Source organism: Punctularia strigosozonata, assembly GCF_000264995.1.
Source record: "Punctularia strigosozonata HHB-11173 SS5 unplaced genomic scaffold PUNSTscaffold_1, whole genome shotgun sequence".
Taxonomy (NCBI): domain Eukaryota; kingdom Fungi; phylum Basidiomycota; class Agaricomycetes; order Corticiales; family Punctulariaceae; genus Punctularia; species Punctularia strigosozonata.
In genome coordinates, this window is record NW_006767433.1 from 1148876 (window position 1) to 1171681 (window position 22806).

General features: G+C 57.8%; 8 protein-coding genes across 8 annotated transcripts; 2 read left to right on the plus strand and 6 right to left on the minus strand.

The window, feature by feature from the left end:
- Positions 1-882: 882 nt before the first annotated feature.
- On the minus strand, positions 883-1363 carry PUNSTDRAFT_58411 (uncharacterized protein; the record flags this gene model as incomplete). The annotated part of the gene is made up of 2 exons (XM_007378314.1): positions 883-1083; positions 1145-1363. Coding segments are annotated over 2 exons (420 nt in total), but the record flags the coding sequence as incomplete, so codon positions are not given.
- A 1086-nt stretch (positions 1364-2449) lies between these two features.
- Positions 2450-3198, plus strand: PUNSTDRAFT_94522 (proteasome maturation factor UMP1). The gene is made up of 5 exons (XM_007378315.1): positions 2450-2471; positions 2532-2696; positions 2752-2853; positions 2924-3017; positions 3075-3198. The coding sequence occupies exons 1-5, from the start codon at positions 2469-2471 to the stop codon at positions 3134-3136; spliced, it is 426 nt and encodes a 141-aa protein (XP_007378377.1). The 5' UTR covers positions 2450-2468; the 3' UTR covers positions 3137-3198.
- Positions 3199-3993: 795 nt separating this feature from the next.
- On the minus strand, positions 3994-7370 carry PUNSTDRAFT_123477 (RhoGAP-domain-containing protein; the record flags this gene model as incomplete). The annotated part of the gene is made up of 9 exons (XM_007378316.1): positions 3994-5073; positions 5131-5363; positions 5470-5545; positions 5597-5713; positions 5770-6073; positions 6127-6874; positions 6946-7067; positions 7135-7155; positions 7207-7370. The coding sequence occupies 9 exons, from the start codon at positions 7368-7370 to the stop codon at positions 4123-4125; spliced, it is 2736 nt and encodes a 911-aa protein (XP_007378378.1). The 3' UTR covers positions 3994-4122.
- An 831-nt stretch (positions 7371-8201) lies between these two features.
- Positions 8202-9659, plus strand: PUNSTDRAFT_94528 (FAD/NAD(P)-binding domain-containing protein; the record flags this gene model as incomplete). The annotated part of the gene is made up of 6 exons (XM_007378317.1): positions 8202-8512; positions 8578-8863; positions 8922-9019; positions 9074-9177; positions 9238-9375; positions 9444-9659. Coding segments are annotated over exons 1-6 (1098 nt in total), but the record flags the coding sequence as incomplete, so codon positions are not given.
- A 14-nt stretch (positions 9660-9673) lies between these two features.
- Positions 9674-13022, minus strand: PUNSTDRAFT_139996 (ammonium transporter). The gene is made up of 8 exons (XM_007378318.1): positions 12614-13022; positions 12519-12546; positions 12396-12466; positions 12021-12329; positions 11594-11976; positions 10975-11463; positions 10118-10851; positions 9674-10054 (listed from the first exon to the last, which is right to left on the minus strand). The coding sequence occupies exons 1-7, from the start codon at positions 12633-12635 to the stop codon at positions 10531-10533; spliced, it is 1623 nt and encodes a 540-aa protein (XP_007378380.1). The 5' UTR covers positions 12636-13022; the 3' UTR covers positions 9674-10054; positions 10118-10530.
- Positions 13023-13146: 124 nt separating this feature from the next.
- PUNSTDRAFT_123480 (uncharacterized protein) lies at positions 13147-16610 on the minus strand. The gene is made up of 8 exons (XM_007378319.1): positions 15034-16610; positions 14540-14941; positions 14449-14456; positions 14236-14377; positions 14038-14147; positions 13787-13827; positions 13633-13709; positions 13147-13514 (listed from the first exon to the last, which is right to left on the minus strand). Exons 1-8 carry the CDS (start codon positions 16364-16366, stop codon positions 13438-13440), a joined length of 2190 nt encoding a protein of 729 aa, XP_007378381.1. The 5' UTR covers positions 16367-16610; the 3' UTR covers positions 13147-13437.
- Positions 16611-16910: 300 nt separating this feature from the next.
- Positions 16911-18792, minus strand: PUNSTDRAFT_48423 (Diaminopimelate epimerase-like protein). Its single transcript, XM_007378320.1, has 5 exons — positions 18465-18792; positions 17976-18414; positions 17714-17903; positions 17513-17650; positions 16911-17455 (listed from the first exon to the last, which is right to left on the minus strand). Exons 1-5 carry the CDS (start codon positions 18590-18592, stop codon positions 17424-17426), a joined length of 927 nt encoding a protein of 308 aa, XP_007378382.1. The 5' UTR covers positions 18593-18792; the 3' UTR covers positions 16911-17423.
- Positions 18793-19181: 389 nt separating this feature from the next.
- Positions 19182-22644, minus strand: PUNSTDRAFT_94532 (FAD/NAD(P)-binding domain-containing protein). The gene is made up of 14 exons (XM_007378321.1): positions 22328-22644; positions 22076-22266; positions 21926-22017; positions 21774-21871; positions 21609-21712; positions 21411-21548; positions 20886-21347; positions 20744-20832; positions 20287-20681; positions 20101-20231; positions 19970-20048; positions 19844-19913; positions 19519-19781; positions 19182-19457 (listed from the first exon to the last, which is right to left on the minus strand). Exons 1-9 carry the CDS (start codon positions 22608-22610, stop codon positions 20498-20500), a joined length of 1641 nt encoding a protein of 546 aa, XP_007378383.1. The 5' UTR covers positions 22611-22644; the 3' UTR covers positions 19182-19457; positions 19519-19781; positions 19844-19913; positions 19970-20048; positions 20101-20231; positions 20287-20497.
- Positions 22645-22806: the final 162 nt, after the last annotated feature.

Here is a 22806-nt window from a genome sequence, read left to right on the forward strand (position 1 = left end):
CGGGTACTTTGAGTGCTCGGGGCGGGGGTGTCGCAGGGACTTGCGCGTTGATGTGCGCACTTGCCAGCGCTGCAACACGGCCGAGTCACGTGACGTGTGGATTCGCGTTGAATCTCTAAGTCCACGTTGGCTACAGTACATGTGTCGCTATGTCATAGCAGTCCTAAAGTACATACATATACATTTGAGTTCATGAAGTTGTCAGTTATCTTTGAGGGGGACATGAGTCAGGTTGACTACACCTGAGATGAAAGCACCACAACAGTGTTTCCTGGCCATTAGTGATCTGTAGGGTTCATAACCATGATGTTGGCTATGGAAATCTCTGTCTTTCAGATGTACATGCAGTACCTAAGCTGGGACTATATGGGATGATATGATATTCCAGATGGGGCCAGGCCAGGGTGAGGTGTCAACAGTCAAGTATCAATCCCCAACTCCAACACTTATATCTACATTTGTTCTCTAAGCCCCTTGGACATGGACCAGTGCTGATGTTATTGACACTGCAACCACATTTTCTATGTTATTAGTTCTAAGCCCCCTTGTACCTATAAGACAGTCCTCTAATTGGTCTGTCATCTGTCATGATTTGACAGTTTTATGGGATTTTTTGGCTTTTTTGTGACAATTTGGACAGAATATGGACATATTATGAACCATGTATGTATATATGTAGAAAATTGCCAGATGGGGTTTTTCCTGATGGACAAGAATGTTGGACTAGTAGAGATTACGGTCACGATCAAATTCGTTCCAGGTACCAGTACTCACACAGCGGATATCACCGTGCACCACCGATCGCGAATGAAGATATTTCAAGCCCTGGGCAGCTTCGTAGAGCTTCTTGATCATGAGCATGTCTGGAAGGCATGCGGGCGATCAAGCGAATTGACTCACCAGTTTCGTAACGATAGCCTGAGAGCACTGACTTCTCGTGATATGGTCAGTCAGAGTTCCATTCTCCATCCACGGAGACACTATGCATAGTCCAGGACAAAACAGAGCAGAGTCAATCCCATAAAACGGCAAGACGTGAGGATGTTCCAATGATCGCCACACAAACGCTTCCCGGTAGAATCTCTATTAAGCATGAACAGACGATATCACCACTATAAACATCATGGAAGGTAGTAAAGGTTACCCTGTTCATCAGGAGAGGCCCGTTAGCCGGTTTGTACATGCGGAACAACTTGATCGCCACCGTTTTGCCTTCGTAGGTGCCCTGGTAGATGTCGCCAAAACCGCCGGATGTTACGGGCCGCTGTGAGCGCAGATCAACGCCGGAAATGAAGAACGATGGCGGTAGGCAGTGGAACTTGGTGAGGAGGTTGACGAGCACCCTGGAGATGCATTTGCGTAAGTGAGCTTCTTCAGAACGTAAGAATAGCTATAGACACAGGATGTGGTCAGTACAGCACCTCTGACCGAACGGACTGTTTACCAACACTTTGCAAACTGTCAATAAGAGGTTCTAGATCGGACCTATTTATTCGAAGAATCGGAGGCGCTTTCGCCTTATCCGTGAGGTAATGCTTGAATGGCAGGTCCGCCGCGCTCAGCGCCTTGAAGGTGTCCTTGTCAAGTTCTGTATAGCAGATTTAGTACGTTGTTTGACGACACCTATCCAAATTGTTCGTACCGATCTCAACAGTACCCTCCCCACGGCCTCTGGAATGAAACTTCAGACTCGACAAGGACCACCGTGACGTCAATCCAGGACGCGAGTTGCTGCCTTGTTGCAAAGTCATCTTCAAGTTGGCCATATGTTAGGACACAGATTCCAGTTTGCTGTCTGGGGCAAGGGCCGAGTCCCCATGACCGGGATGAAGAGGTTTTTGAGCTGGACCTATTAGATGCTGTGGTTATGATATTGAGTACATCGATCAGCGAGATGGTCTCCAATGAAACCCAGCGCGTTTGGGCGCTATTATGAGAACGCCGGGCGCCGAACCTCTGACGTATCACGAGCAACGACGTGCTGACTTGCTGCAGAGACCGGGGCCAAGTCAGCCTCATGCTGTTGGGTACGCATATTCTTGCATGAGAACGTAGGGAAGATAGCGGAACAGCCGGTTGCTGCGCTGCACATACGCCACTCGTGCGGTCGACAGCGTGCGGGAATGTATCGAGGACGGAGAAAGGCAAAAGGACTTCTGTTTGAACCGTAGCTGTGTGTATTATGAACCCCGGCCGACACGATCGTAAAGCCCACTCATAAGTTCGTTCAATACACCCCGATGATGCGGGTGGGATATCCGCCCACTTTTTCAGGTAGAGATGATTGGCTGTCCCGGTATCGATAGGTTTGCCATGGCAAATGTCAAGCAAAGTATGCAGCATAGTGGCAGCGCCAATGGCAAAGATAACGGAGACCGTGGCACGAACCCGTGACATCACGGACGTAACGTTGCCTTTGCGCGTTCGAGCCGCTTGCGCGTCGCCAATTACAGTTCTTCTGTCTTGTCATGGTCAGCCTTTACTAGACAAACATCGCAGATGTGGATGCTAACGTCTGATGTATACCATAGGAACCTTCATACCGTCTTACTCCTGCCGCTGAGCCGAAAGCCGCCTCCGTCCGGGACACCGCAGGCAGCCTCGGCCTGCACGACACGCTCAAGCATGGTCCCCGGAGTCTCGCAACCGATGTTGCCGCTGGTCCTTCCACCGCATTACAGTCAAGACTGCAGAATGTGCGCGTTTCGATGTTCTTGAAACGCTCGAAGTCACTGACTGATTGACCAACAGTGGGAGGAAACGCAGGACAACCTCAAGCTCACCTTGCAGCGGAACCTCAATGGCCTCCACGCCCCAATGCGTCTGCTCATGGAGCGCAAGATTGTTGGCTTTGTGAGCGAACCCCTCCTCGACCCATTATCCGACGTGGCGTATTGAACATGTCCCTCTGGCACACCTGCAGTCACCTCACATGCCCGCCATGCCCCGATCTAACATCCACCTCGATATACTGATGGGACGTGACGAGGAGCTCGACACCTCTGACTTCATGGGTGGTCAGTATCCTTTCCTCCTTTCCCTCCTTTATGCTTACATGATATGTTTGCTCGCAGGCGTCGAGAGCGGTCCGCCCATGGACATCCACGGAGAGATGGAGAAGAAGCTCCGCATGTAATCTACATTTCTGAACAACCTGTTGTATCATGCCACGCGCGGAAGCCACCTCTTGGCTAAGTCGTTTCTGATTCCACAATTGAAACGGCATGCAACCGTCGAACGATGCTCGACACCTTGAATATCGGTCTTCCGCGCTCGGACTAACCATGTGCGAAGAGCAAATGAATCCAGATCGTGCTGATATCCCATAGATACACTAGGTTGCTTCGGGGGATGACAACATGAGTAATTCGATTGGATTTGGGGGTGACCCATCATCATTTCGGTCGATGAAAGACCGGCTTCGGTCTCCCGCGAGTCTCATCGATATTCCTCCTATTCCCCATCTATACTGTTGTTCTGCCTGGTGGCATTCGACCGTCGACGCGCGGACTTGATGTTGAGAACTGGATCACAACGTTCATCCATACGTCATTGCGAGCTTTTCGGAACGACGCAGACTTACGATGCAGGATGCACTGCATATCGAAGGGGACACCGTAATTGAGCCAGATGATCGGACCATGGAAGCGGTACGTACTGCGGGTCGCGATGGGCTGTTGTGATAGTGGTTGCGGGTGGGAGGTCTGGGCTGAGACGGACTTTCATACTAACCAGTGCGTAGCGGTGTGTCGGCTCTAGTGGTCCACAAAAGCCGTGAAACATCAACTGGAGTGCAGGCTGTTCCTGGTTAGGGACCGTGCCCGGTAATCACCCTACCTACCTACGTACCTGGCGATGATGGAGCAAGGCGACAGAGATAAGGCTCAATTCAACAGGTGTGACAACCTTACCTCGCCAGCTAGCCCGTGTACTCCACAAGATCCACTAAAGCAATGCAATATGATCAGGTCGGAAATCGGAACAAGTTATCAGCTTCAGACACATGTTGATTTCGGGTTATCACACCACGACCGATATACCATCCAATCAATCCCACCCCTGCAGCTTCGGTCCGACCAATGGGTATCATCACAATCCAGTTCATCAAGCGCTACCAGTACCTCACCCGCTCGCGCCCTTAGCATGCGGCCTCGGCGTTGGGTCCTCCTCTCGCGAAACCAGTACCCCCATCTCATCCGGAGTCGCGGGCGCGCTCCTCGCACTCGCAAACGTATCCGTCGTACGCGACGAATCGGTCCTCACCGGCGACGGCCTTGCGCTCCGATCCGCGTCGCCACCTGCTGCCGACCCTCCGGTAGCCGTATCCAGACGCAGCGGCTCCGGTGCACGCGAACGGGGCCTCTCCGCTGCTCTCACCGTAGCCGTCCTCCCGAGGGTATCAACCTCCTCCTCGCCGATCGTATCGCGTATCGTTTGCTCAGACGTCGATGGTGATATGCTCGGCGCCATGGCGCCCGGAGGGCGCGTCGGCAGCGTAGGTGGCACCCGCCGTGGCGACAGCGGTGGAGACATCGGCGCCTTGACGTCCGTCTGCTGAGGCTGGCCAGGGTAGGGCTGCGATTGCGTTGCTGTCCGGTTCGACAAGGGACCCGCATTGGGTCTCGTAGGCGAGAGCGGTGACATCGGCTCGGCCCTCTCGGTTCGCGGTGTCGTAGGCCCTCGCGCGCCAGGGTGAATGCTGCTCGTCGGCCTCAGAGGCAGCTGCGGCGTGAAGTCTTTCTCGCGTTCCTTCTCCTTGTCTCCAGCGCTTCTGCTCGCTCCTTGGTCCGCATTCGCACCCGCCGTCGCGGATGCGGCGACCACGACGGCAGGCTGAGATACCGGTCCTCCGTGTGGCTGAGGTTGCGTTGGTCGAGGAGGCATCGGCGGTACGGTCGTCACCTTCGTGTATGATGACCCAAGCGGGTATGTCGGCGCCGGTTCACCGGAAGGAGCAGGGGGTAGTGGTGGAGACGGCGGCTGCCCCTGCGCTTGTGCATGGCCTAGCGGAGGGTGTGGCGCGTCCTCATAAATGGCTGAGGCATGTTCAATGAGATCTTCCATCATGGAGTCCTAAACGTTATTCAACACCAATGCTCCGCAATCAACAACTAGTATATGCATGCGAACCTTGTAGCTCTGCACCGCCAGCAAGTCCGCGCTCTGCTTCGGGAGCTCGTCCTCGCCGAAAATAACGGTCCCGAACACGATGGCGAGGTTCTTTGCGTCCATCTTGTTCTTCTCGCTTCGGGCGACGACGCGATTGAGGTGCTCCAGTAGAGCCCGAAGAGTCGCTTGGTGTACAGCGGGTAGGCGTCGGATCTTCGAGCGAAGGAGTACGAAGTGGTTCGCGACGTGGTCGTCTGCAGTGGAGGCGTCAGCCGTGGTGATGGAATCAGAAGGAGGGGGGGTTGATGATGACGAGGGAGCTGAGAGATGCGGTGCGTGGGCGGGATGGGTGGTGCGCACCTAGGTCTTCGGAGTGTTGGATTCGATCTTGAAGTGAGAAGCGGAAAACGGGTTCAGGGAGCTCACGCAGGTACAACTGCGCCGGTTAGTCAAATCCGAATGGTTAAGTCGAGAATTGAGTGCACACCTTTAGCAAGGACGCGACGGCATAGACATCGTCCGTGAGCGGGTTGAACTTGAACGCCCGCTCGTTCCGCTCGATCTTGTGCTGGAGTTCTTGCACGATGGCATGCCGCCCGGATACCTATCCTCATTCACTCAGACACGAAGAAACGCAATCATCATCGAAAGCAAACACACCCGATATATACCCTCAGCGTCTAATCCTCTCCCCTCAATCTCCCTCAGGCAGATGCGCACGATCTTGGGCACCTCGCCGTCGGGCAAAGCGCGGCTGGTCGCGTAGTCGACGAGCGACACGCCAAAAATGAGATCGGCGCACTCGCCAACGTGATAGTTGTAGTAGAGGATCGGCTTCGGGACCGAGGACGCGAGGGCGCGCGGGAGGCGCGCGGCGAGAGCGGAGGCGTCCTTGGTAGGCGAGATGCGATCCACGAAGGTGCGGAGGTGGGTGGATAGTTGGGAGAGGGTCGTCTGGGTCGCTCTAACAACGACATTAGCGTCCGTGCACGAATACGGCAAGCGAAGGAAATGCACATCATGTTATCCGTATATCGCTCCAGGACGCCCTTCATCGCCCCGCTCATCTCGTTCACGAACAGCTCCATGCTCTTGTACGCCGCTTCCAAGGTCTTGCTACGCCGTATGCGTAGGGTTTCCAGCCAATGCACCGCGCGCCGGTACTCCTTGTCCGCCTCGTCCGCTTCCCTCTTGGCTCGTACGTGGCGCAATGCCGCGTCGGACGAGCGCGAGGAGGATAGGCCGTCCTTCATGGTCTCGCGCTTATCGAGAAAAGAGGTTACGAGTTGGTTGAACTGCTTCTTGCCGTGCTGCGCGAGGTCGGAGAGCGCAGTGCCGGTTGACGTCGAGGGGGAGCGATTGCGCGATATGGGCCCTGTACTGCCTGACGGGCGTCGATCCAGCGGCCTGAGTGGCTGCGGTGCGGTCACGGTGGGCCGGCCGGGATTGTCGACGCTCGCTCGTGTCCTGACGTTGCTGGGTAGCGCGGAGAATTCGGGAGAGTTCAAGGCGACGTTCGAGGTGGGTATCGGAGACGTCGCAGAGGCGGCGGTTTTGTAGTCCTCGACGTCTTGGCATTTCTTGAGGTAGACGCGCTTGAGCTTGGGGAGCGTGTTCTCGGCGTAGTCGGTGTAGGCCGTGAGCGAGTCTTTCAGGTCCTCCTTGATGCGCTTTCGCGTCCGGTCTTGCGAGTCGCGGAGGGCGACGAGAGGGGTGATAACCTCGGATGCGAGGGTGTTGAGGAAGGCTTGTCGGGTTTGTGCCTCTGTTGAATGTAACATTGTCAGCATGTTGGCCCACAGCGATCGTGCGCGCGAGGAACGAGAAGAGACGAACCCCGCTCGACGTTATCCCGAACCTCCGACCATGCGCTACGGGTAGTGCTGGGTTCCAAGCGGTAATCAATGCTGGTATCAATCGCCTGGACCTTTCGGTGAAGTTTGAGCAAGGAGTCGATGCTAGATGGTGGGGCATGGTCGGGATGGTGTACAAGAGCATACAGGCCGGAATGGTGATCGGGCTCACTAGATTTCCTCGATTCGTTTCCTGCGCAGCGGATCAGCAGCACGTTCAGAGCGAGAACGTGTTGAATCTCACCGCTCCTGGAAGAAAGCAAGGTAGGATTCGCCTAGGACGCGCAGGTTTTGGTCGAACAGCGGGATCGGACCCGACTGCCCTCCGAGTCCGTCGCGGTCCCGGTCTCGATCTGAGGTTGAGGGACGCGCCGATGACGGCTCAACGTCGCGGTCGCGGGTCGCCATGTGTCGGTGATCAGCGTAGGGAAGGTCCTCCGGGATATGTTGCGCGTTATGTTCGACTTTGGTGGCTGCGAGCTGCGAAGCGGGGAACAGCTGATCGACGTCACTGCGACTCCCTCTCACACTTGCTGCAAACATAGCAAACACATGCAAGTCTTAACGTTCTGTATTGAATGTTTACTCGAGAACATTAGAGCCAGGATATGGAGCTTGTGCGGATGAGCTCAAAGCCTTAGGATTCACGTTCCGTCTATTGGATGAGAAGTGCTTGATATTGTTAATTCAACGAGCCCACATGCTTGAGGGTGTACAAGACAATCACGATACAGAAGACAATGCTACAGAGAGGGAGTAGTACAATCCCATCTGGTGGTTGACGCCAACCTCGTCAACGAACAGCCAGTTGCAACGCTCATCGACCTCGCACCGGCGGGTTTGTGAGCATTATTGTCGTCGAGATAGCCTCAATGCTATTGCGACCCGAAACACCCGGTGATACTTACAGCATTCACTGTTGCAGCAGCTCACTTCATCCACCTGAGGGATGTCCCTGCAGTCCCAAGCGCATGCCGTCAACCACAGACCGCTGGTTACGCATCTGCACAGTTCGAGGTTCATTCATAATTGACGCATCCATACACAGGACATTCCCAGTGAGGACTAATGAAATCCGAGCGACGGCCGTCGAACCAGTGGTGGCAGATCCATGTAGGCGCCCGGGAAGAAAGCATTTTGACCCGGTCAGAGGTGGGCGCTTACTTACACCGGCACACTCTGCCGGGCATTTAGCCTTCCGTTCAGGTTGCTTTCTTTGAAACTCGGTTGCTCCTCGCAGGCCCTCAAGGCCGTAGCCGAGGCAAGAATCATCTGTGACTACGCCGCTTCCAGGATGCGGCCCTTCATCTTGTCTGTAGTGTTCCTAATCTCTCGCTGCGTTGCTCAGCTCGACCCGTCATCGGCGAATTATGACGACGTCCAGGTTCCGTTCCAGAATGTAGAAGTCGTCAACGTTACACATCGGATTGCTATCATCGGCGCTGGCGCGGGAGGCTCTAGTGCTGCGTTCTGGCTTGGGAAGGCCAGTGAACGCCTGGGTCTGAACCTGGAAGTGGACGTCTTCGAAAGGGAGGACTACATAGGGGGCAGTGAGTACCCGGCACGGGCTATGAGGCTCGTCGGAAGACCCGGGCATGCTCATGATACTCGTCAGGGAGCACTACCGTCCAACCATACGACGACCCGAATCTGCGCGCCATCGAGCTCGGCGCCTCCATCTTCGTATCCGCAAACAAGAACCTCTGGAGGGCGGTCTCGACGGAAGAGTGGAACCTCACTCGGGACGACTTTGACTACGAGGAAGGGTACGACACCGGCATCTGGGACGGCTCGCAGTTCCTCCTCGTCGTCGGCGGAGGCTCTGGAGTCTTGAGTTGGTGGGAGACGCTGAAGGTCATCTGGCGATACGGATGGACTGCGCCGACGCGAACACAGAACATGTGCGTTAACTAACCGGAAACTAAGTGTCATTCTCACCAAGCTCATCTGCAATACAAGTATCAAGCAGCTCATGAACAAGTTCTTGACGTTGTACGAGCCCACGGCACCGACGTGGACCTCGATAGAACAGCTGGCCGAAGAACTGCAATGGTCCGGTGAGCAATCGCTTGACACCCTACTCTTGACGTGTTGATTCATCATTCCGCAAGCCCTTACTAGCCAAAGTTCGGCTGAATACTTTGATCTTGCAGGCGTCTCCAAGAAATTCAGCCGCGAGATGATTGAGGCTGCCACTCGAGTGAACTACGGACAGGTGCGCATATATTCCATGTAGCTCGTTCCCCTTCCTGAACCCGAGACATACGAACTACAGAACCTCGACCAGATCCATGCCCTCGAGGGCGTCTGTAGCCTCGCAGCCACCGGCGCGTCCGCCGTCAAAGGTGGCAACTGGAAGATATTCGAGCGCTTCCTCGCAGAGTCCAAGGCGAACGTATACCTCAACACCACCGTAAGCCCCTTCCCGTTCCCTTTCCCGGAGGCTAGTGGCCCCGTCTCAACTCCCCGCGTTCCGCACAGATCAAGAGTGCCGAGAGCATACAACGCGCCGACGGCGGCTCCGCCTGGGAACTCAAGACTTCCGCCTCGGACCGCCTCTCCACCAAAGAATACGACTCCGTCATCCTCGCCGCGCCCTTCCACAGCACCGGCATCGAGTTTCCCCGGCGCATGCGCGACCGCGTCCCCAAACAGCCCTACGTCCACCTCCACGTCACCCTCCTCACCACCACCTCCCCCCACCCCAACCCCGCCCACTTCGGCCTGAAACCGACGGACAAAGTCCCCCAGGTGATCCTAACCACGACCGCCTCCTCCTCCTCCTCGCCGTACGCCCGCTACGCGCTCGAGTTCAACTCGCTCACCTACCACGGCGTCGTCACCTCGCGCGAGGTGCACCGCCCCGGGCGCGTCGTGGACTGGGTACCGGAGTACGTCGTCAAGATCTTCTCGAAGGAGCGCGTGAGCGACGAGTGGCTCGCGCGCGTGTTCGACTGGACGGGCGAGCCCGGCGGCGTCGGCTGGGTGCACCGGAAGGAGTGGGACGCGTACCCGCTCCTGCCGCCCACGAGCACCTTCCCGCCCGTCAAGGTCGTCGACGACCACTTTTATTACGTGAACGCCTTCGAGCCGTGAGTGATCACGTCGACTCGAGTCCCTCATGGTCTCCCTCAATATTCCCCATTATGCAACAGGTTCATATCGACGATGGAGACCGAGACGATCGCAGCTCGCAACGTCGTCGACCTGCTCCTCAAAGACCACCTCGGCGTCGGAGGTATCTGCGGCCACGTCGACAAGAACGAGACTTTGCCCGTCGACGACGACTTCGTGCTCGGCTGGGATTGTTAGATATTCGTGTTCCGCACTGCTCGGTTTCTCGTTCGTCCTATCTTGTGGATCATGTGTCGTCCACTCTCAAGTTCTCGCCTGTCTGATAAACTGTATATTCCCCATTCGTGTCCGCCCGTCTATACTAGTGTACAGTAGTGTATGGTGTATTACATAGCATGCCGATGTGTGGAGCCTGACAACAACTACCCCGCCGATAGCACTGTCCGCGCATCGTACATGCCTTTTTGTTTTTCTGTTATCGAGGAGGCGTTACTCATCCTCGTTCAGGCTTGCCATGCCGATCGCCCGCCGCAAAGTACCCGTTCCCGTTCTCGGGCTTCTCCGACGCGAGCGGCTGCTCCCGATGACGCCCGTCGCCGGTCGGGCGGGCGAACGCGTTCCGACCCTCGTGCGCGGTCACCTCCGGCCTGCCGTGTCGGTCGCCCGCCGCGACGTGCGTCTCGGCCGACGCGCCGGGGCTCGTCCCGTCGTCCGCCGCGCTCTTGTGATACCCGGGCGCGTCCTTACCCGGCGCGGGCGTCCAATCGGTGTAGTCTCTGCGAACCTCGATATAGTCCGTCGCAAATTCGCCGATCTGGGAGTTTTTAAAAAAGGGGGAAAGGGAAAGGGTGAGGAAGGAAGGAAGGAAAAGTAGCGTCAGCGACCAGCCGAAAGAGAAATGATGTAAAAATGGGGGGGGCGGCAGATCATCTCTCACCTCGGCGTCGTCCATCCCGATATGCTCCTCCTCGACCGTCGCGCGCAGATGCAGTCCGGGTATCAAGTCGATCACCCACGCGATCGCCGCCGTCACCACGAACACGTACGCCGACACCGCGCACACGTACGCAAACTGGATATACAGCTGCTTCCAGTTCCTGTCCAAGAACCCTCCTTGGATCGACCCGTTCACGCCGTCGAGCGCGACGACCTTGTTCGTCGCGAAGAAGCCGTTGAACAGCAGGCCGAGCGCGCCGCCGACACAGTGCTCGGCGAGGAGGTCGAGCGCGTCGTCGACGCGGAGGAAAAACTTGAGCTTGGTCGCAAAGTTGGCGACGGCGCCGACGACGAGGCCTTCGACGACGGCGGCCCAGGTGGGCACGAACCCGGACGCCGGCGTCGCGGCGACGAGTCCCGCGATCGTGCCTGAGCAAAAACCGACCATCGTCCACTTGCGCTCGATCCGCCAGTCGAGCACGCACCACACCTGTTTCCAACCGATTTGCGGGTTCAGTTTGCGAAATAAAAATAAATAAATAAAACGTGACGGAGACCCCGATCTGGGTAGTCAGGGCAAAACAGGAAAGGGAAGGGAAGGGAAGGGGCGGAGGACGCACCATGCCGGACACGGACGCCATGATCATACTATTCCAAATCGCCGTGATCGCCCTCAGATTCGCGCCGAACGCGCTCCCGCCGTTGAACCCCAGCCAGCCGAACCAGAGCATGAACGTGCCGAGGACGACGAGCGAGACGTGGTGCGGCCGAAAGTTGAGCAGCTCCTTCTCGTGCCGCCTGCCGAGGACCCACGCGTACGCGAGCCCGCCCATCCCGGACCCGATCTCGACCGGCCCGCCGCCGGCAAAGTCGAGCACGCCCCATTTGAACGCCCAGCCGGACGAGTTCCAGACCCAGCAGGCGACGGGGGCGTAGACGAGCGTCATCCAGCAGAAGGCGAAGACCATCGCGGGGAACACGCGGCCGCGCTCCGCGAGGGCGCCTGGATGGGGGATAAAATCGTTCGTTCGTTTCAGCGGACCGAACGACGGGGAAAGGAAAGAGGGGAAGGAGACGCGCCCATGAGTATGCCGATCGTAACGCACGCAAACTCCATCTGGAAGAAGGCGTACAGAAGCTCGGGCAGCAGCGGCGTCGCGGTGCTCGCCTGGCCGCCGACGTTGCGGAGGGCAAAGTTGTGGAGGTCGCCGATGAAGCCGTTCGAGGCCGTGGGCGAGAAGGCGAGCGAGTAGCCCCAGAACCACCATTGGAAGACGCCGACCGCGTTCGCGGCGCAGACGGACCAGATCATAGACAGCGCCGATTTGCGCCGGGACAGGCCGGAGTAGAGGAACGCTGCGAGGGGGGAGGGAAGACGTGAGTCGGCGTATAGGTCATGGAGGAGGGAGGGGGGGGGCGTACCAAGTCCAGGGACCATGAACATGACCAGGGCGCCGGCTAGGATGATGAAGGCGACATCGCCGAGATTGAAGCTGGAAGGAGGTAAACCATCGCGCACACGAAGCTCGAAGACCTGCGACTCACTCGCCCAGATCGCCCGGGCTGGCGTCGCCTGTTCATGATCCATGCGCCTCAACGCCACACTCTCCAGCGAAATAAAGCAAGACCGCGCGACTCACGAGCGAAGAGGTAGCCAGCCATGGGTAGCAATGAGGAGATACGATGGTGTGCTGCTACAGTCGGAGAGGACGGGGATCGCAGGAGGCAAAACTACTTTTTATGGCGGGCACGCCGGGCGGTGGAGGAGCGCTCGACTGGCTCTGGCCCCGATTGGCCCCCTCCCCCTCTCTCCGTACGGCCGACGGGCAGTTCTGTCACCCGCCTTCGGACTTGGCTGGGGCGTGCCCTTCGACTTCCCTCCCCACACGCTCGCTCCAACTCGCCATCCTTGCGTCGTACGCACGAAAAGAGCGATCAGCAGACGCACTCTCCCTCGCTTCTAGCTCGTTGCAACCGCCCGCATTTCGTCCGCGATAAGTTCGTGATATACGGTGCGTTTTTGGGCGCTAGGAAGGACCCCGATCGGCCGTGGATGAACGGTTGAGGAAGCTCAGGAAGTGAATGGATGTCAGTCCGGAGGTTGCCGAAAGAAGGTCCTTTCGCGTGACGTCATGTCACGCTCCCTGCACGACGACGAATGAGAACCACCACCATACGACAAGACTAGATCGTATATCACTACTGTTACAAAGTAACATAGCAGAAAAACAGACGACGAGACCAAGCATACGCATTCGACAACAACAAAGCCATAACCGCGCAACCCAAATCCCTGATTACATGTTTCCCAACCTTGCACTCCACCAAAGCCAGAGCCAAATCATATCGCTGCGGGGGTGACGTACGAAATTCAATTCCATCGCCAAGGGGCACCCAGTTTTCCCTCCCGGTACGTCCCCACTCGTCCATACGCTCGAGGTGCGAAGAAACTTTAGGCTCTCTTCTATTCTTCGTCCGGGCTGTCGAGCCGCGCATCGTCGTCGCCCACGCGCCACATCCAAAACGGGCCCGCGGGATCACCTGGCAATGCGACTCAACGTCAGCGCCCGGTTCCTTCGGAGCAGGGGGGGGGGGAGCGCGCGTTCAAGGGACAGATACCGCGACGCAATGCTTGGATAGATCAAAAAAATAGACGCACCGTTCTCGTGCGACGCGCCCCAGGCGCCGATGACGCCCATCGCGCTGCACACCCCGCCGAGCTGCACGCCTTCCGAGCTACCGACCCCCCAATGCGCCGTCAATGTCTGTCCAAAAAAAAACGAGGGAAAAAAAAACAGGTATCAGCAACTCACCTCCACTGCGCCTGACCGTTCACGTTCGACGACTTGTGAAGCTGCCCGTGAACAAACGGATATAATCCCATCACGGCCGGATCGCGAAAACGCGGGAAAACGCAAAATGTGCCGGAGGGGGGGGACGAAAACGAGTCCACGGAACGTAATCGCAATGCAAAACAAGGAGAGGGAGGAAAAAGAAAATCGTGAGGAACCGAACCGACAAAAGAGCGCGAGGCAGGGTTGACAAAAACGAAGCGTGGACTCACCCAACTCCACCGCACGGCGCCGTCCTTTGCCATGCGCACGTACCCGTTCACGGTCGCCTCGTTCCCGTTCGAGCCCGCCGACACACCCGAGAACTTGATCGGGGGATAACCTGATCAAAGACAATTCAGAACCTTCACCCTTCGGCGAGGACGGAGCACAAGAAAAAGAGGAGGGGGGGGGGTGGTTTCGAAGCTCACCGATGGGATACACTTCCCCGAGGCTATCCGGGTCCCAGTCGAGGTCGACAGAGAGCTGCATCACGATCTGCCTCGTCGCCTCCATAAACTGCGAATCCTCGAAAAACCCCGGGTCGCGCGGTCCGCTCATCGTGGTGGAGTACTGGTTGAACAACATCTTGAGCAACACACATCCAGCGCTAAGACAAGACATCGCAAGATAACAAGGCTCACGTTGAATGCTAGAATGGCAAAAGGGGAATAGAACGGCGCGTGAGCTCGAGCCAGATCCAGATCCAGAAAAAGGAGAAGAGAAGAGACCCACCATACAGATCCCGATAATCCATAAAACACACGAACCGCTTCCACCTTCCCCCGACGCCCGCCCAGTCCCTCGCTCCCCCCCGCGCACCGAGCACCAGCCCACCTCCTCCACTCGCCTCCCCTCCGCCGCTCGCCGAATCAAACTCCCAGCTCTGCTTCCCCTTCCCTTTATCTCGACTCTTCCCTTCCACCTCGCCCGCACCTACACCGTCGTCGACGGCGGTGCCAGAAAGGACGAGCGACGCGGGAGCGGGAGCAAGGTGCGCCGTGCCCGGGGCCGAGTACGCGCGCGCCGCGTCGAACCCGGTCGGGGGCCGGTTCGCGCGCCAGAGGTCCGGCAGGTCGCGCAGGTTGAGCGCGATGACGGTGATCATCGCTTCGACGTGGATCCAATTGACCGAGCCTTTAATTCAAAAAAAAAAAAAAGCGGACCGCCGGGTCGCTGGTCAGCGTGAAGAAAATCGCAGAACGGCGAAGAAGGAAAAAATAACGCACCGTCCGCGTTGAACGGCCCGTAGTTGTTCTCGGCGGTGTAGTGACGGAGGTCGTATACGAAACATCGTGCGCGGACGCGCACGGCCCTCAGCGCGCGACGCAGGCGCTGCGCGAGCACGAACCTCTGCCGGGTCTCCTCGATCTCCGTAGCCTGGGCAGCGCTCTCCGCCGAGGACGATGATCCAGCCGTAACGGTGATAGTCCTAGACGTGGACGCGGCGTGCTCGGCGAACGCGCCCGGCGGGGGCGGCATAAAGATCGTGAACGCGCTCGTGACCTCGCCGCCCTCGATCTCGTCCCAGTTCAGGTTGAGGTTGGTGATGTCGACGACGCCGGGGCCCTGCGCGACCTGGTTCTGGATGGCGGCCCAGTCGATTCCACCAGCGCCGTTGTCGTTCTCGCCGGGTTGGTAGATCGGGATCGGGACGGGCACGGCATCGTCGTCGTTGTCGCCGTCGTCGTTGTCGTCGTGATGATTTCCCGGGTTCGCATCCAAGTGCCATACGCGCACCGTGCCCCCCGCATTATGCTGTGGGCCTTCGTTGTCGCCGCCCTCGACGTTGCCATCCTCAACTTCTTCTCCACCACGTATGCCCCCATCCCCCTCGACTTCTTGCCCGCCCAAGATATCGCCATCCTCGATGTCCATATTTCCCTCTTCCTCTTCACCCTCACACTCTTCCTCGCTCTCTTCCTCGCTCTCTTCCTCGCCCTCCGAGTCGCGGCCATGTCCGGGCACAACTGTAAACAGCATCGCCGGCCCGGGCCCTAAATCCTCCCTCGTGCGGCGTTCCAGCTTATCCTTCTGATCGAGCTCAAACGCGAGCGCGAGGTACGCCCGAAGTTGCATCACGTCCTGGTTGTACCGCAGCGACGGGCTGTCGAGCACGTATCCCTCCCTCTCTCTTTGCTTTTGAAGGGTCTCCGTAACCCATCGCGTGTTGAGCGACGGCTCCGCGTAGTACTCGGTGCGCACAGGCGGGGCCTCGCGCAGCGCCTGGAGGAATACGGCCGGGTCCGGGCGGAGTTCGGCGGCGACGCGCGCCTGGAGCGCCGCCTTCCAGTCGTATCCCCCCGAAGCTGTTGCAGAGGCAGAGGTGGAATCGGGGTCGCTGGGGAAGACGGGCGGCGGGACGGCGCGGCGGGGGTCGTCGAAGCGGGCGAGGAAGAGCTGGCGCCAGAGGAACTGGTCGCCGGCGGCGTAGACGAGCGCGTGGGCGGCGCGGCAGGTCTGGGCGAAGGCGGCGACGGACTGAGGGGCGAGGAAGGCGAGGGTGTGCTCGGTGAGCTCGGGCGGAATGGGCAGCGGGCTGTATGGCGATGGCGAGAGCATCGTTCGCGTTTTCCGGCGCTTCGAGCTTGACTGCGGCTAGGAATTATTGTAGCAGACGGCCCACCAAAGCTTTAACGAGGGCGAGAGAAGGGCGAGGGTTATATACTAGCGTCAATTGGCGGAAGTTGGACACGATAAGTGTGGGGCCGCTAGTGCTGCTTGCTGCTGATATGAGGCCACGGCGTGCCCGATTACCACATCGGCGAAGATTTTTCGGATGCGAGGCGGGGTTGCTATCGTGCAGCGTGTCGACGGCGCTTGTCAAGATCGAGCTTAGCGTCGTCTGCAAATCGTATGTTTTGTTATCGCCCTCAATGTAGTCAGAGAACGACGATATGACGTCGCTCTCAGCCACGCAACTACTCGAGCGTGCTGCTCACGCACAATCTTTGCGACTTACTATCATATTATGGAATGCATCACACCTCCCAGTTACACACTGTGGATCTCGACATGTTCCGATCGAGTGGGTGACATCAATCATCGCTGAGGCGCACGGTCTCGTCTCCGAAACCTCGTCGCGTGTCGTCCTCGAGACCCGCTTATAACGGGCCCGGACCGGTCCTGCTAGCCTCGTTGGCAGACCTCACATGCTTGAAGGAATATTTGAAGGAGAACAAAGGAGGCGCATACACGTCAAGAACCAATATTGACGAAGATACTGTGCATCTATCCCTAATGCAACATCATCCGACATCCGTCGTTTCCGAGGATGCTATCAGACCAATCCGTTTGCGTCCTCATAGCCCTACCGTGCATAAGAACCATCGTCGTCGGTCCTTTTCCATGCCCCAAAGCTGAAACAAGGCCTGGCCGTGGGCGTACGCTGATCGAGAAACGTTCCGATTCGTGGCGAGCTGGGAAATCACGTCCTCCGTTCCTTTAGCATTCGGTTTACTCGCGGTGCATCTACTCGAACGTGGTATCATGAAGGGACTGGCAACTAGGTGCCCATCCTCGCGATTGGCCCACCAGCTGTCGCAACACGGGTCAATAACACCACCTCCGGGGGCTGTTCGAGTACACATCCTCGCATCTTGTTTGGGATCCTGCCAGCCTAGGCACGCAGGAAGAAAGTACCCTCAGCCACTATCGTCATCCCCCGTCAGTACACGCTACTCCTGGTGATTGGTATCGGAGGCCGACCTGTGAACGCCTTTCCTCTCAGCTTGACGCGGCCCTCTTCTCTGCCCGATTTACCGTCCCACACCGCACGTACCTCCCCGCCGCGCTGGAGACTGCCTTGCGTAGCCCGGAGCTCGAACTCCTCGACCGCCAATTGGCCTAGCAGGCAAGCTCGAATGAGGACGATGTTCGAAGAGGCGTGAATGGATATTTCGGACTCACCTCCCGACGCGGCGATGATTTGCGGTACGAAGAACGCCGCAAGGGTGCAATGGGCCGAGCCCGTGACGGGATCTTCAGGCATGCCGTCCGCCGGAGAGAACATGCGGGAGTGTATATGCGGTCCCGTCCCCTCCAGTTCCGTCGAGAGCAAAGTCGTCAGGATCACCCCGCGCGGCGTCCGAATACGAGCCTAGCACCATCGTTTAAGTCAACACACAACAACGGAAACAGACGCGCGGAGAGGAGGCAATCGCCAAGTTACCAGCGGCCCTTCATTGACTCTCAACTCTGCGAGGTGGACGCCCTCGACGAGCTGGAGCTCGAGGACCGTATCCAGTCGTCCCTGGACCGCCCTCTTCAGCGTCGCCAGCCCGCCTAGCGCCTCCTCCACCGTCTCCGCCAACGGGTCAAACACGCCCTCGCCCGGGGCGCTGCCGATCTCCAACAGGTCGTCCGCCGGCAGGTCCAACTCGACACGGTCGCCCACCTTCTCCGCCGTCAACGTGCCCGCGAGCGTCTCGAACTCGTATTTCGCCGGACCCGCAGGAGTTTGGGAGAACAGGACGTGCGCGGTCGCGAGCGTGGCGTGGCCGCAAAAATTCTCTTCGTCGAGGGGCGTGTACCAGCGCAGCCGGTACACGGACTCGGACAGCACCGGGCAGTCGAGCACGGCGAAAGCCGTTTCGGCAAGGTTAATCTCGCTGAAGCGGGAAGTAACGAGTTTATTCACGGCGTTTTGAATGGCGCGTACCGTGCGATCTCCTGCATCACGTCCGTAGGGAGGATTTCGGGCGTGATGACCACGCCTGCGGGATTGCCACGGAATGGAGCGTCCGCGAAGACGTCGACGATGCTGTATTCGAGCGTGTTGGTAGACATAGTCGCACGTTGGTGTAGATAGAATGCGCAGTTGGCTGTTGCATGCTTTGTTATGTAGTCGGATCGTACCGAGTCATATAACCCGAGTCGGCAGCTTGACCAAACGTGCCTTGTTCCCAAACAGTAGTACTTCATTAGAGTCGAATGCTAGCGCACATACACGGAGGAAGGTACAGATAAGCGGAGGCTGTTGCTATTGTGGACCTTTCTGGCCGGAAGAAAATGCAGATGAAGATGTACGAGCCGCATAGTCAAGCACCTGCCCTCTCGAAGCGATGCTCCAAGGCTGGCGGGCGCTCCGGCTTAATTGAGCACGTCTTCCGTCTCCCCTCGCCCAGCATACCCTCACGCAAGTCAAGTCATCGAGAGAGTTGCGCTGCCGTGCATTAGCAGAGAGCGACGCCGTGGTGAGGGTTGTGAATGAAAAACCATACGGTGGGAGTTTCTCGCCTATAACGAGTGCTCGGCTGACCACGTTGCCGGTAGCTGACCTCAGATCCCTGACCATGACGTCGGCGCATATGCACCCAGCGATCTTTCAGCAAGTGAGGTTCCCAAGCGCAACTGGTTGGGTGCATAAGGCGGGGGGCCGATCATGATAAGCCGAGGATAATAGATTTCAGGAGATGCTCACCCGCCTCCGCTCTCTTGCTCACCGTTTCAACGTTAAGAAAACCTCGACAGCGTCGAAGAGGATGTCTACCACCGTCCACAACACCAACAAGGCGTGCTGCACCATCCCCCCGGTCAAGTCCGACTACACGCCCAAGGGCTCGTACGCGTCCTATGGCGGGTACGATAAGGTGTACGTCACCGGCCCGTCGTCGAGCGAGACCGCCGTCGTCTGTGTCTACGATATATTCGGGTGAGCGGTGGAAGCTATCGCGTGCGGGGTTGCTTCATCGCTGATCTCCGTCGCCGTGAAGGTTCAAGCCCCAAACTCAGCAGGGCGCCGACATTGTCGCGGATGAGCTGAAGGTCAAGCTCGTCATGCCCGACTTCTTCGAGCCGTCCGAGCCCTGGCCGGCCGACAAGTTCCCGCCCGCGAACGAGGAAGAGGGCAAGAAGCTGCAGGAGTTCTTCGGCGGGCCCGCCAACCCGGCGAAGAGCGTCGCCGGGCTCAAGAAGGTCGCCGAGGCGCTCAAGGCGGACGGCGCGAAGAAGGTCGTCGCGTACGGATTCTGCTGGGGTGCGTGCATGTTTTCCTATGGGGAATGTTGTTCGTGAAGCGAGCCATTGGATCAATGCTAGGCGGCAAGGTCACCATTCTCGCTGGCTCCGGCGAGACCCCCTTGGACGCCGTCGCCGCCGTGCACCCTGCGTAAGCAATATCTGGATCAGTACTAGCGATAAGATCTCACGCGTTCTGCGATGCAGGATGCTCTCCGCCTCGGACGCCGAAGGCCTCTCGGTCCCGCTCGGTCTTTACCCATCGAAGGATGAGGACGAAGCTGAGGTCAGTGCATACTCTTTCGGCGATCTTCATGCGCCTTCATACGGCACTTCAGTACAAGAAGATGCTCGAGGTCATCTCCAGCAAGCCCTTCGCGGCCAAGAACGACACCAAGCACTACACGAACATGTTCCACGGCTGGGCTGCCGCTCGCGCGGACCTCGATAACGAAGAGAACAAGAAAGAGTGCGTATATACTTGTCTTCCGGTCAATACTCGGACGCTGACCCTCGCGTTGCAGATTCGAGGACCTGTACTCGAGGTTGATTGAGTACATCAAGCAGGCGGTCTAAGCGCAGGTCTCAAGGGCGATATGCGGATTAATGTTCGTACGTAGTGCGGACCTGGCGGTGTAATATTATGTCCATCATAAGCAAATGTATACAAGGTTCCCAGAAGACGAAGGCCAAAGCAGCGAAAATTACATCAGAGCAGATTAAATGCGACTTTCTCTAGCAGTCCCAACCATAAACGAACTCCGTCTTGCTCTCCACCGCAGTCGATTCCGTTTCAACATCTCCTTCGACGGACCAGCCCTCGGGTGGTGAGCATATGCCGCCACCGAATTTTTCGTTGAGCAGGAGATCGACTACGTTCCGCGCCGAGATGGTCTCCGTCTCCATCGTCGAGATGAAGCTATAAATTTTTTGAGAGGTCAGCCTTGAGTAGAATCGCAAATGCGGGAAGGCGAAGCGTACGGCTCAAACGCGTTCACGTAGTAGAACCCGTCGCCGAGCTTGATGGGCGGGAAGACGGCCGTGGGCGTGAGCACGGGGTACGCGTCCCACTGTGGAGGTTGCGAGTCAGTGTTGAACGCAAGATGGACGAATCGGCCACTACCTCGTGTTTATACACCCACCCCACCTTACCCTCGAAAACCGTCTCCAACCATGCTCCATCCACCTCCTTCTCCGAAAAGATCTTCACTACATACTCCTCCACCTCCTTCCCGTCCACCTCGAGCGTCCGGATCGGCCGCTGGTACGCCAGCGAGTTGAATTCCGGTGCTTTCCCCCCGCTGCGCGCGCCCTCCGCCGTGGTCAGGATAGTCTTCGGGACGGGGTGTCCATGGGGGAGGTTGAAGTAGGTCGCGTTCGGGTAGCGGGCGGTGGTGGTGAGGAGGGTGACGTGCAGGTGGAGGTAGGGCTGCGGATGGATCTGTGACGCAAGGGAGGACGGGGCGAGCGCAATGCCCGTCTGGGGAAAGGGCGCAGCAAGGATGATGCCGGCGTAGTCTCGCGAGGCGCCGCGAACGGTGGTGAGCGTCCATGTCCCCGAGGGCGTTTTGGAGATGCTTTGGACCTGAAAGTTAGGAAGGCGGCGTGAGGTCAACGGCGGATAGGGTCGGTGCTATGGAAGGCTTACGGTCGTGTCGAGATGCACTTCGGCTCCGGAGGCGGACAAGAAGCGCTCGTATATTTGCCAGTTGCCGCCCGTGACGCTGGACGCGCCGGACGCGGCGAGGGAAACGGTGCCTCCCAGGCCATGAATGTGGTCAACGTCCTACATTTGCTGTCAGCAGGGGAAAAACAGGCAAGCGAGAGGCGCGAACAGTGTGCTGACCTGTCCGTAGTTCACTCGTGTAGCGGCTTCGATAATCTCGCGGGAGAACTTCTTGGAGATGCCCTGCACGTCGAAATACTCGGCAGTCGTGCGAGCCGCCAATCCTGGTGAAGTCGCGCGTAAGCGGGATCGTAGGGGGGGTTCCAAAGTCAAGGAGAGATTGACCTGTCCATGATAACTGGGTCGCGAGTTCGGCTATGGTGGTCCAGCGAGGGGGTGTCGCCTGGTAGAACTCGAGGAACCGCTTGACAAGATCTTGAACGCTGTAGGCAGTATTTGAGCGGTCACAACGGGGACGAGAGGATTGGCTGGCGTACATATCACGAGTACGTTTCGGTGCAGTGTAGCCGTACCGCCAGAGCATGTGGGCCGTGTCGAACCAGGAGGAAATGCCTTTGCCGCTGCCCATCTATGAGCACGGAATCGTCAACGCGTGCTAAAGATGATGATGGTGTTATAGCACTCACCACGAATCTGAATCTCTCTCCATCCCAAATGCCGTTCTTACTGTCATCGTCGCCGTTCGTGAAGTCATACCTGGTAAGGTTGAACTCCTCTGTAGCCCGCCAGAGATTCTTATTCGCCTCCACAAATACGGAAGCTCCAAGCTCAATCGGCCTCAGTGACGTATCGTTGTACGGGTGTATGGTCGTGCTTCCTACAATGGACATTTGGTCTCAGCCACGTACCGCCGGACGCGTATGCATCGCCGAACGTACTTCCGCCAACGTGACTATTCCGCTCATACACGTCCACTTCCACGTCCAAACCCCATCGTTCCTTCGCCTTGCTGATCCAAAAGGCGGCGCTCGACCCACCGGCACCGGCACCCACGATGGCTATTCTCGGAGTAACGTTCACTGGCTCGGACTCGAGAGTGTGCTGGACATCCGTAGGATTGCTGAAGAACGGCAGGCGAAAGGGGAGCTGGAAGGCGTTGACTGCGGATGAGGTTGCCAACAAGGCTATAGCTAGCAGGGACTCCGTTGACCGAACAAGCATCTTGCCAACTTTGACTATAGTAGGTCCGAGTCCGCTTAAGCACCAAGTGAAGCTTCGCAGGAGGTATAAGCTACTTGCTATTACTGTAGTCTTTCTGAAACTTCTCACGGTCAGTCTAGCCTACATCGCAACGACAACTCGACTTGTGTCATCTATACGTACACCGGAACACCCGGTCAGTCTGGCTACATCGCAA

What these genes read in the sequence shown, in the direction of transcription:
- PUNSTDRAFT_94522 (XM_007378315.1), top strand. An exon ending in TACAGTCAAGACTGCAGAAT is followed by an intron (nt 2,697 to 2,751) that starts GTGCGCGTTTCG and finishes ATTGACCAACAG; the next exon opens with TGGGAGGAAACGCAGGACAA. An exon ending in CACCTCTGACTTCATGGGTG is followed by an intron (nt 3,018 to 3,074) that starts GTCAGTATCCTT and finishes GTTTGCTCGCAG; the next exon opens with GCGTCGAGAGCGGTCCGCCC.
- PUNSTDRAFT_139996 (XM_007378318.1), bottom strand. Translation starts at nt 12,635, where the DNA reads ATGGCTGGCTACCTCTTCGCTC. An exon ending in GTTCATGGTCCCTGGACTTG is followed by an intron (nt 12,330 to 12,395) that starts GTACGCCCCCCC and finishes CCCCCCTCGCAG; the next exon opens with CGTTCCTCTACTCCGGCCTG. An exon ending in CCCTCTTTCCTTTCCCCGTC is followed by an intron (nt 11,977 to 12,020) that starts GTTCGGTCCGCT and finishes TCCCCCATCCAG; the next exon opens with GCGCCCTCGCGGAGCGCGGC.
- PUNSTDRAFT_123480 (XM_007378319.1), bottom strand. Translation starts at nt 16,366, where the DNA reads ATGCTCTCGCCATCGCCATACAGCCCGCTGCCCATTCCGCCCGAGCTC. An exon ending in CGGGCCGTTCAACGCGGACG is followed by an intron (nt 14,942 to 15,033) that starts GTGCGTTATTTT and finishes TTTGAATTAAAG; the next exon opens with GCTCGGTCAATTGGATCCAC. An exon ending in GGGCGCGTCGCACGAGAACG is followed by an intron (nt 13,515 to 13,632) that starts GTGCGTCTATTT and finishes TCGCATTGCCAG; the next exon opens with GTGATCCCGCGGGCCCGTTT.
- PUNSTDRAFT_48423 (XM_007378320.1), bottom strand. Translation starts at nt 18,592, where the DNA reads ATGTCTACCAACACGCTCGAATACAGCATCGTCGACGTCTTCGCGGAC. An exon ending in GTGATGCAGGAGATCGCACG is followed by an intron (nt 18,415 to 18,464) that starts GTACGCGCCATT and finishes TTCCCGCTTCAG; the next exon opens with CGAGATTAACCTTGCCGAAA. An exon ending in AATCATCGCCGCGTCGGGAG is followed by an intron (nt 17,651 to 17,713) that starts GTGAGTCCGAAA and finishes CTTGCCTGCTAG; the next exon opens with GCCAATTGGCGGTCGAGGAG.
- PUNSTDRAFT_94532 (XM_007378321.1), bottom strand. Translation starts at nt 22,610, where the DNA reads ATGCTTGTTCGGTCAACGGAGTCCCTGCTAGCTATAGCCTTGTTGGCA. An exon ending in GAATAGTCACGTTGGCGGAA is followed by an intron (nt 22,267 to 22,327) that starts GTACGTTCGGCG and finishes TGTCCATTGTAG; the next exon opens with GAAGCACGACCATACACCCG. An exon ending in CCGAAACGTACTCGTGATAT is followed by an intron (nt 21,872 to 21,925) that starts GTACGCCAGCCA and finishes TACTGCCTACAG; the next exon opens with CGTTCAAGATCTTGTCAAGC.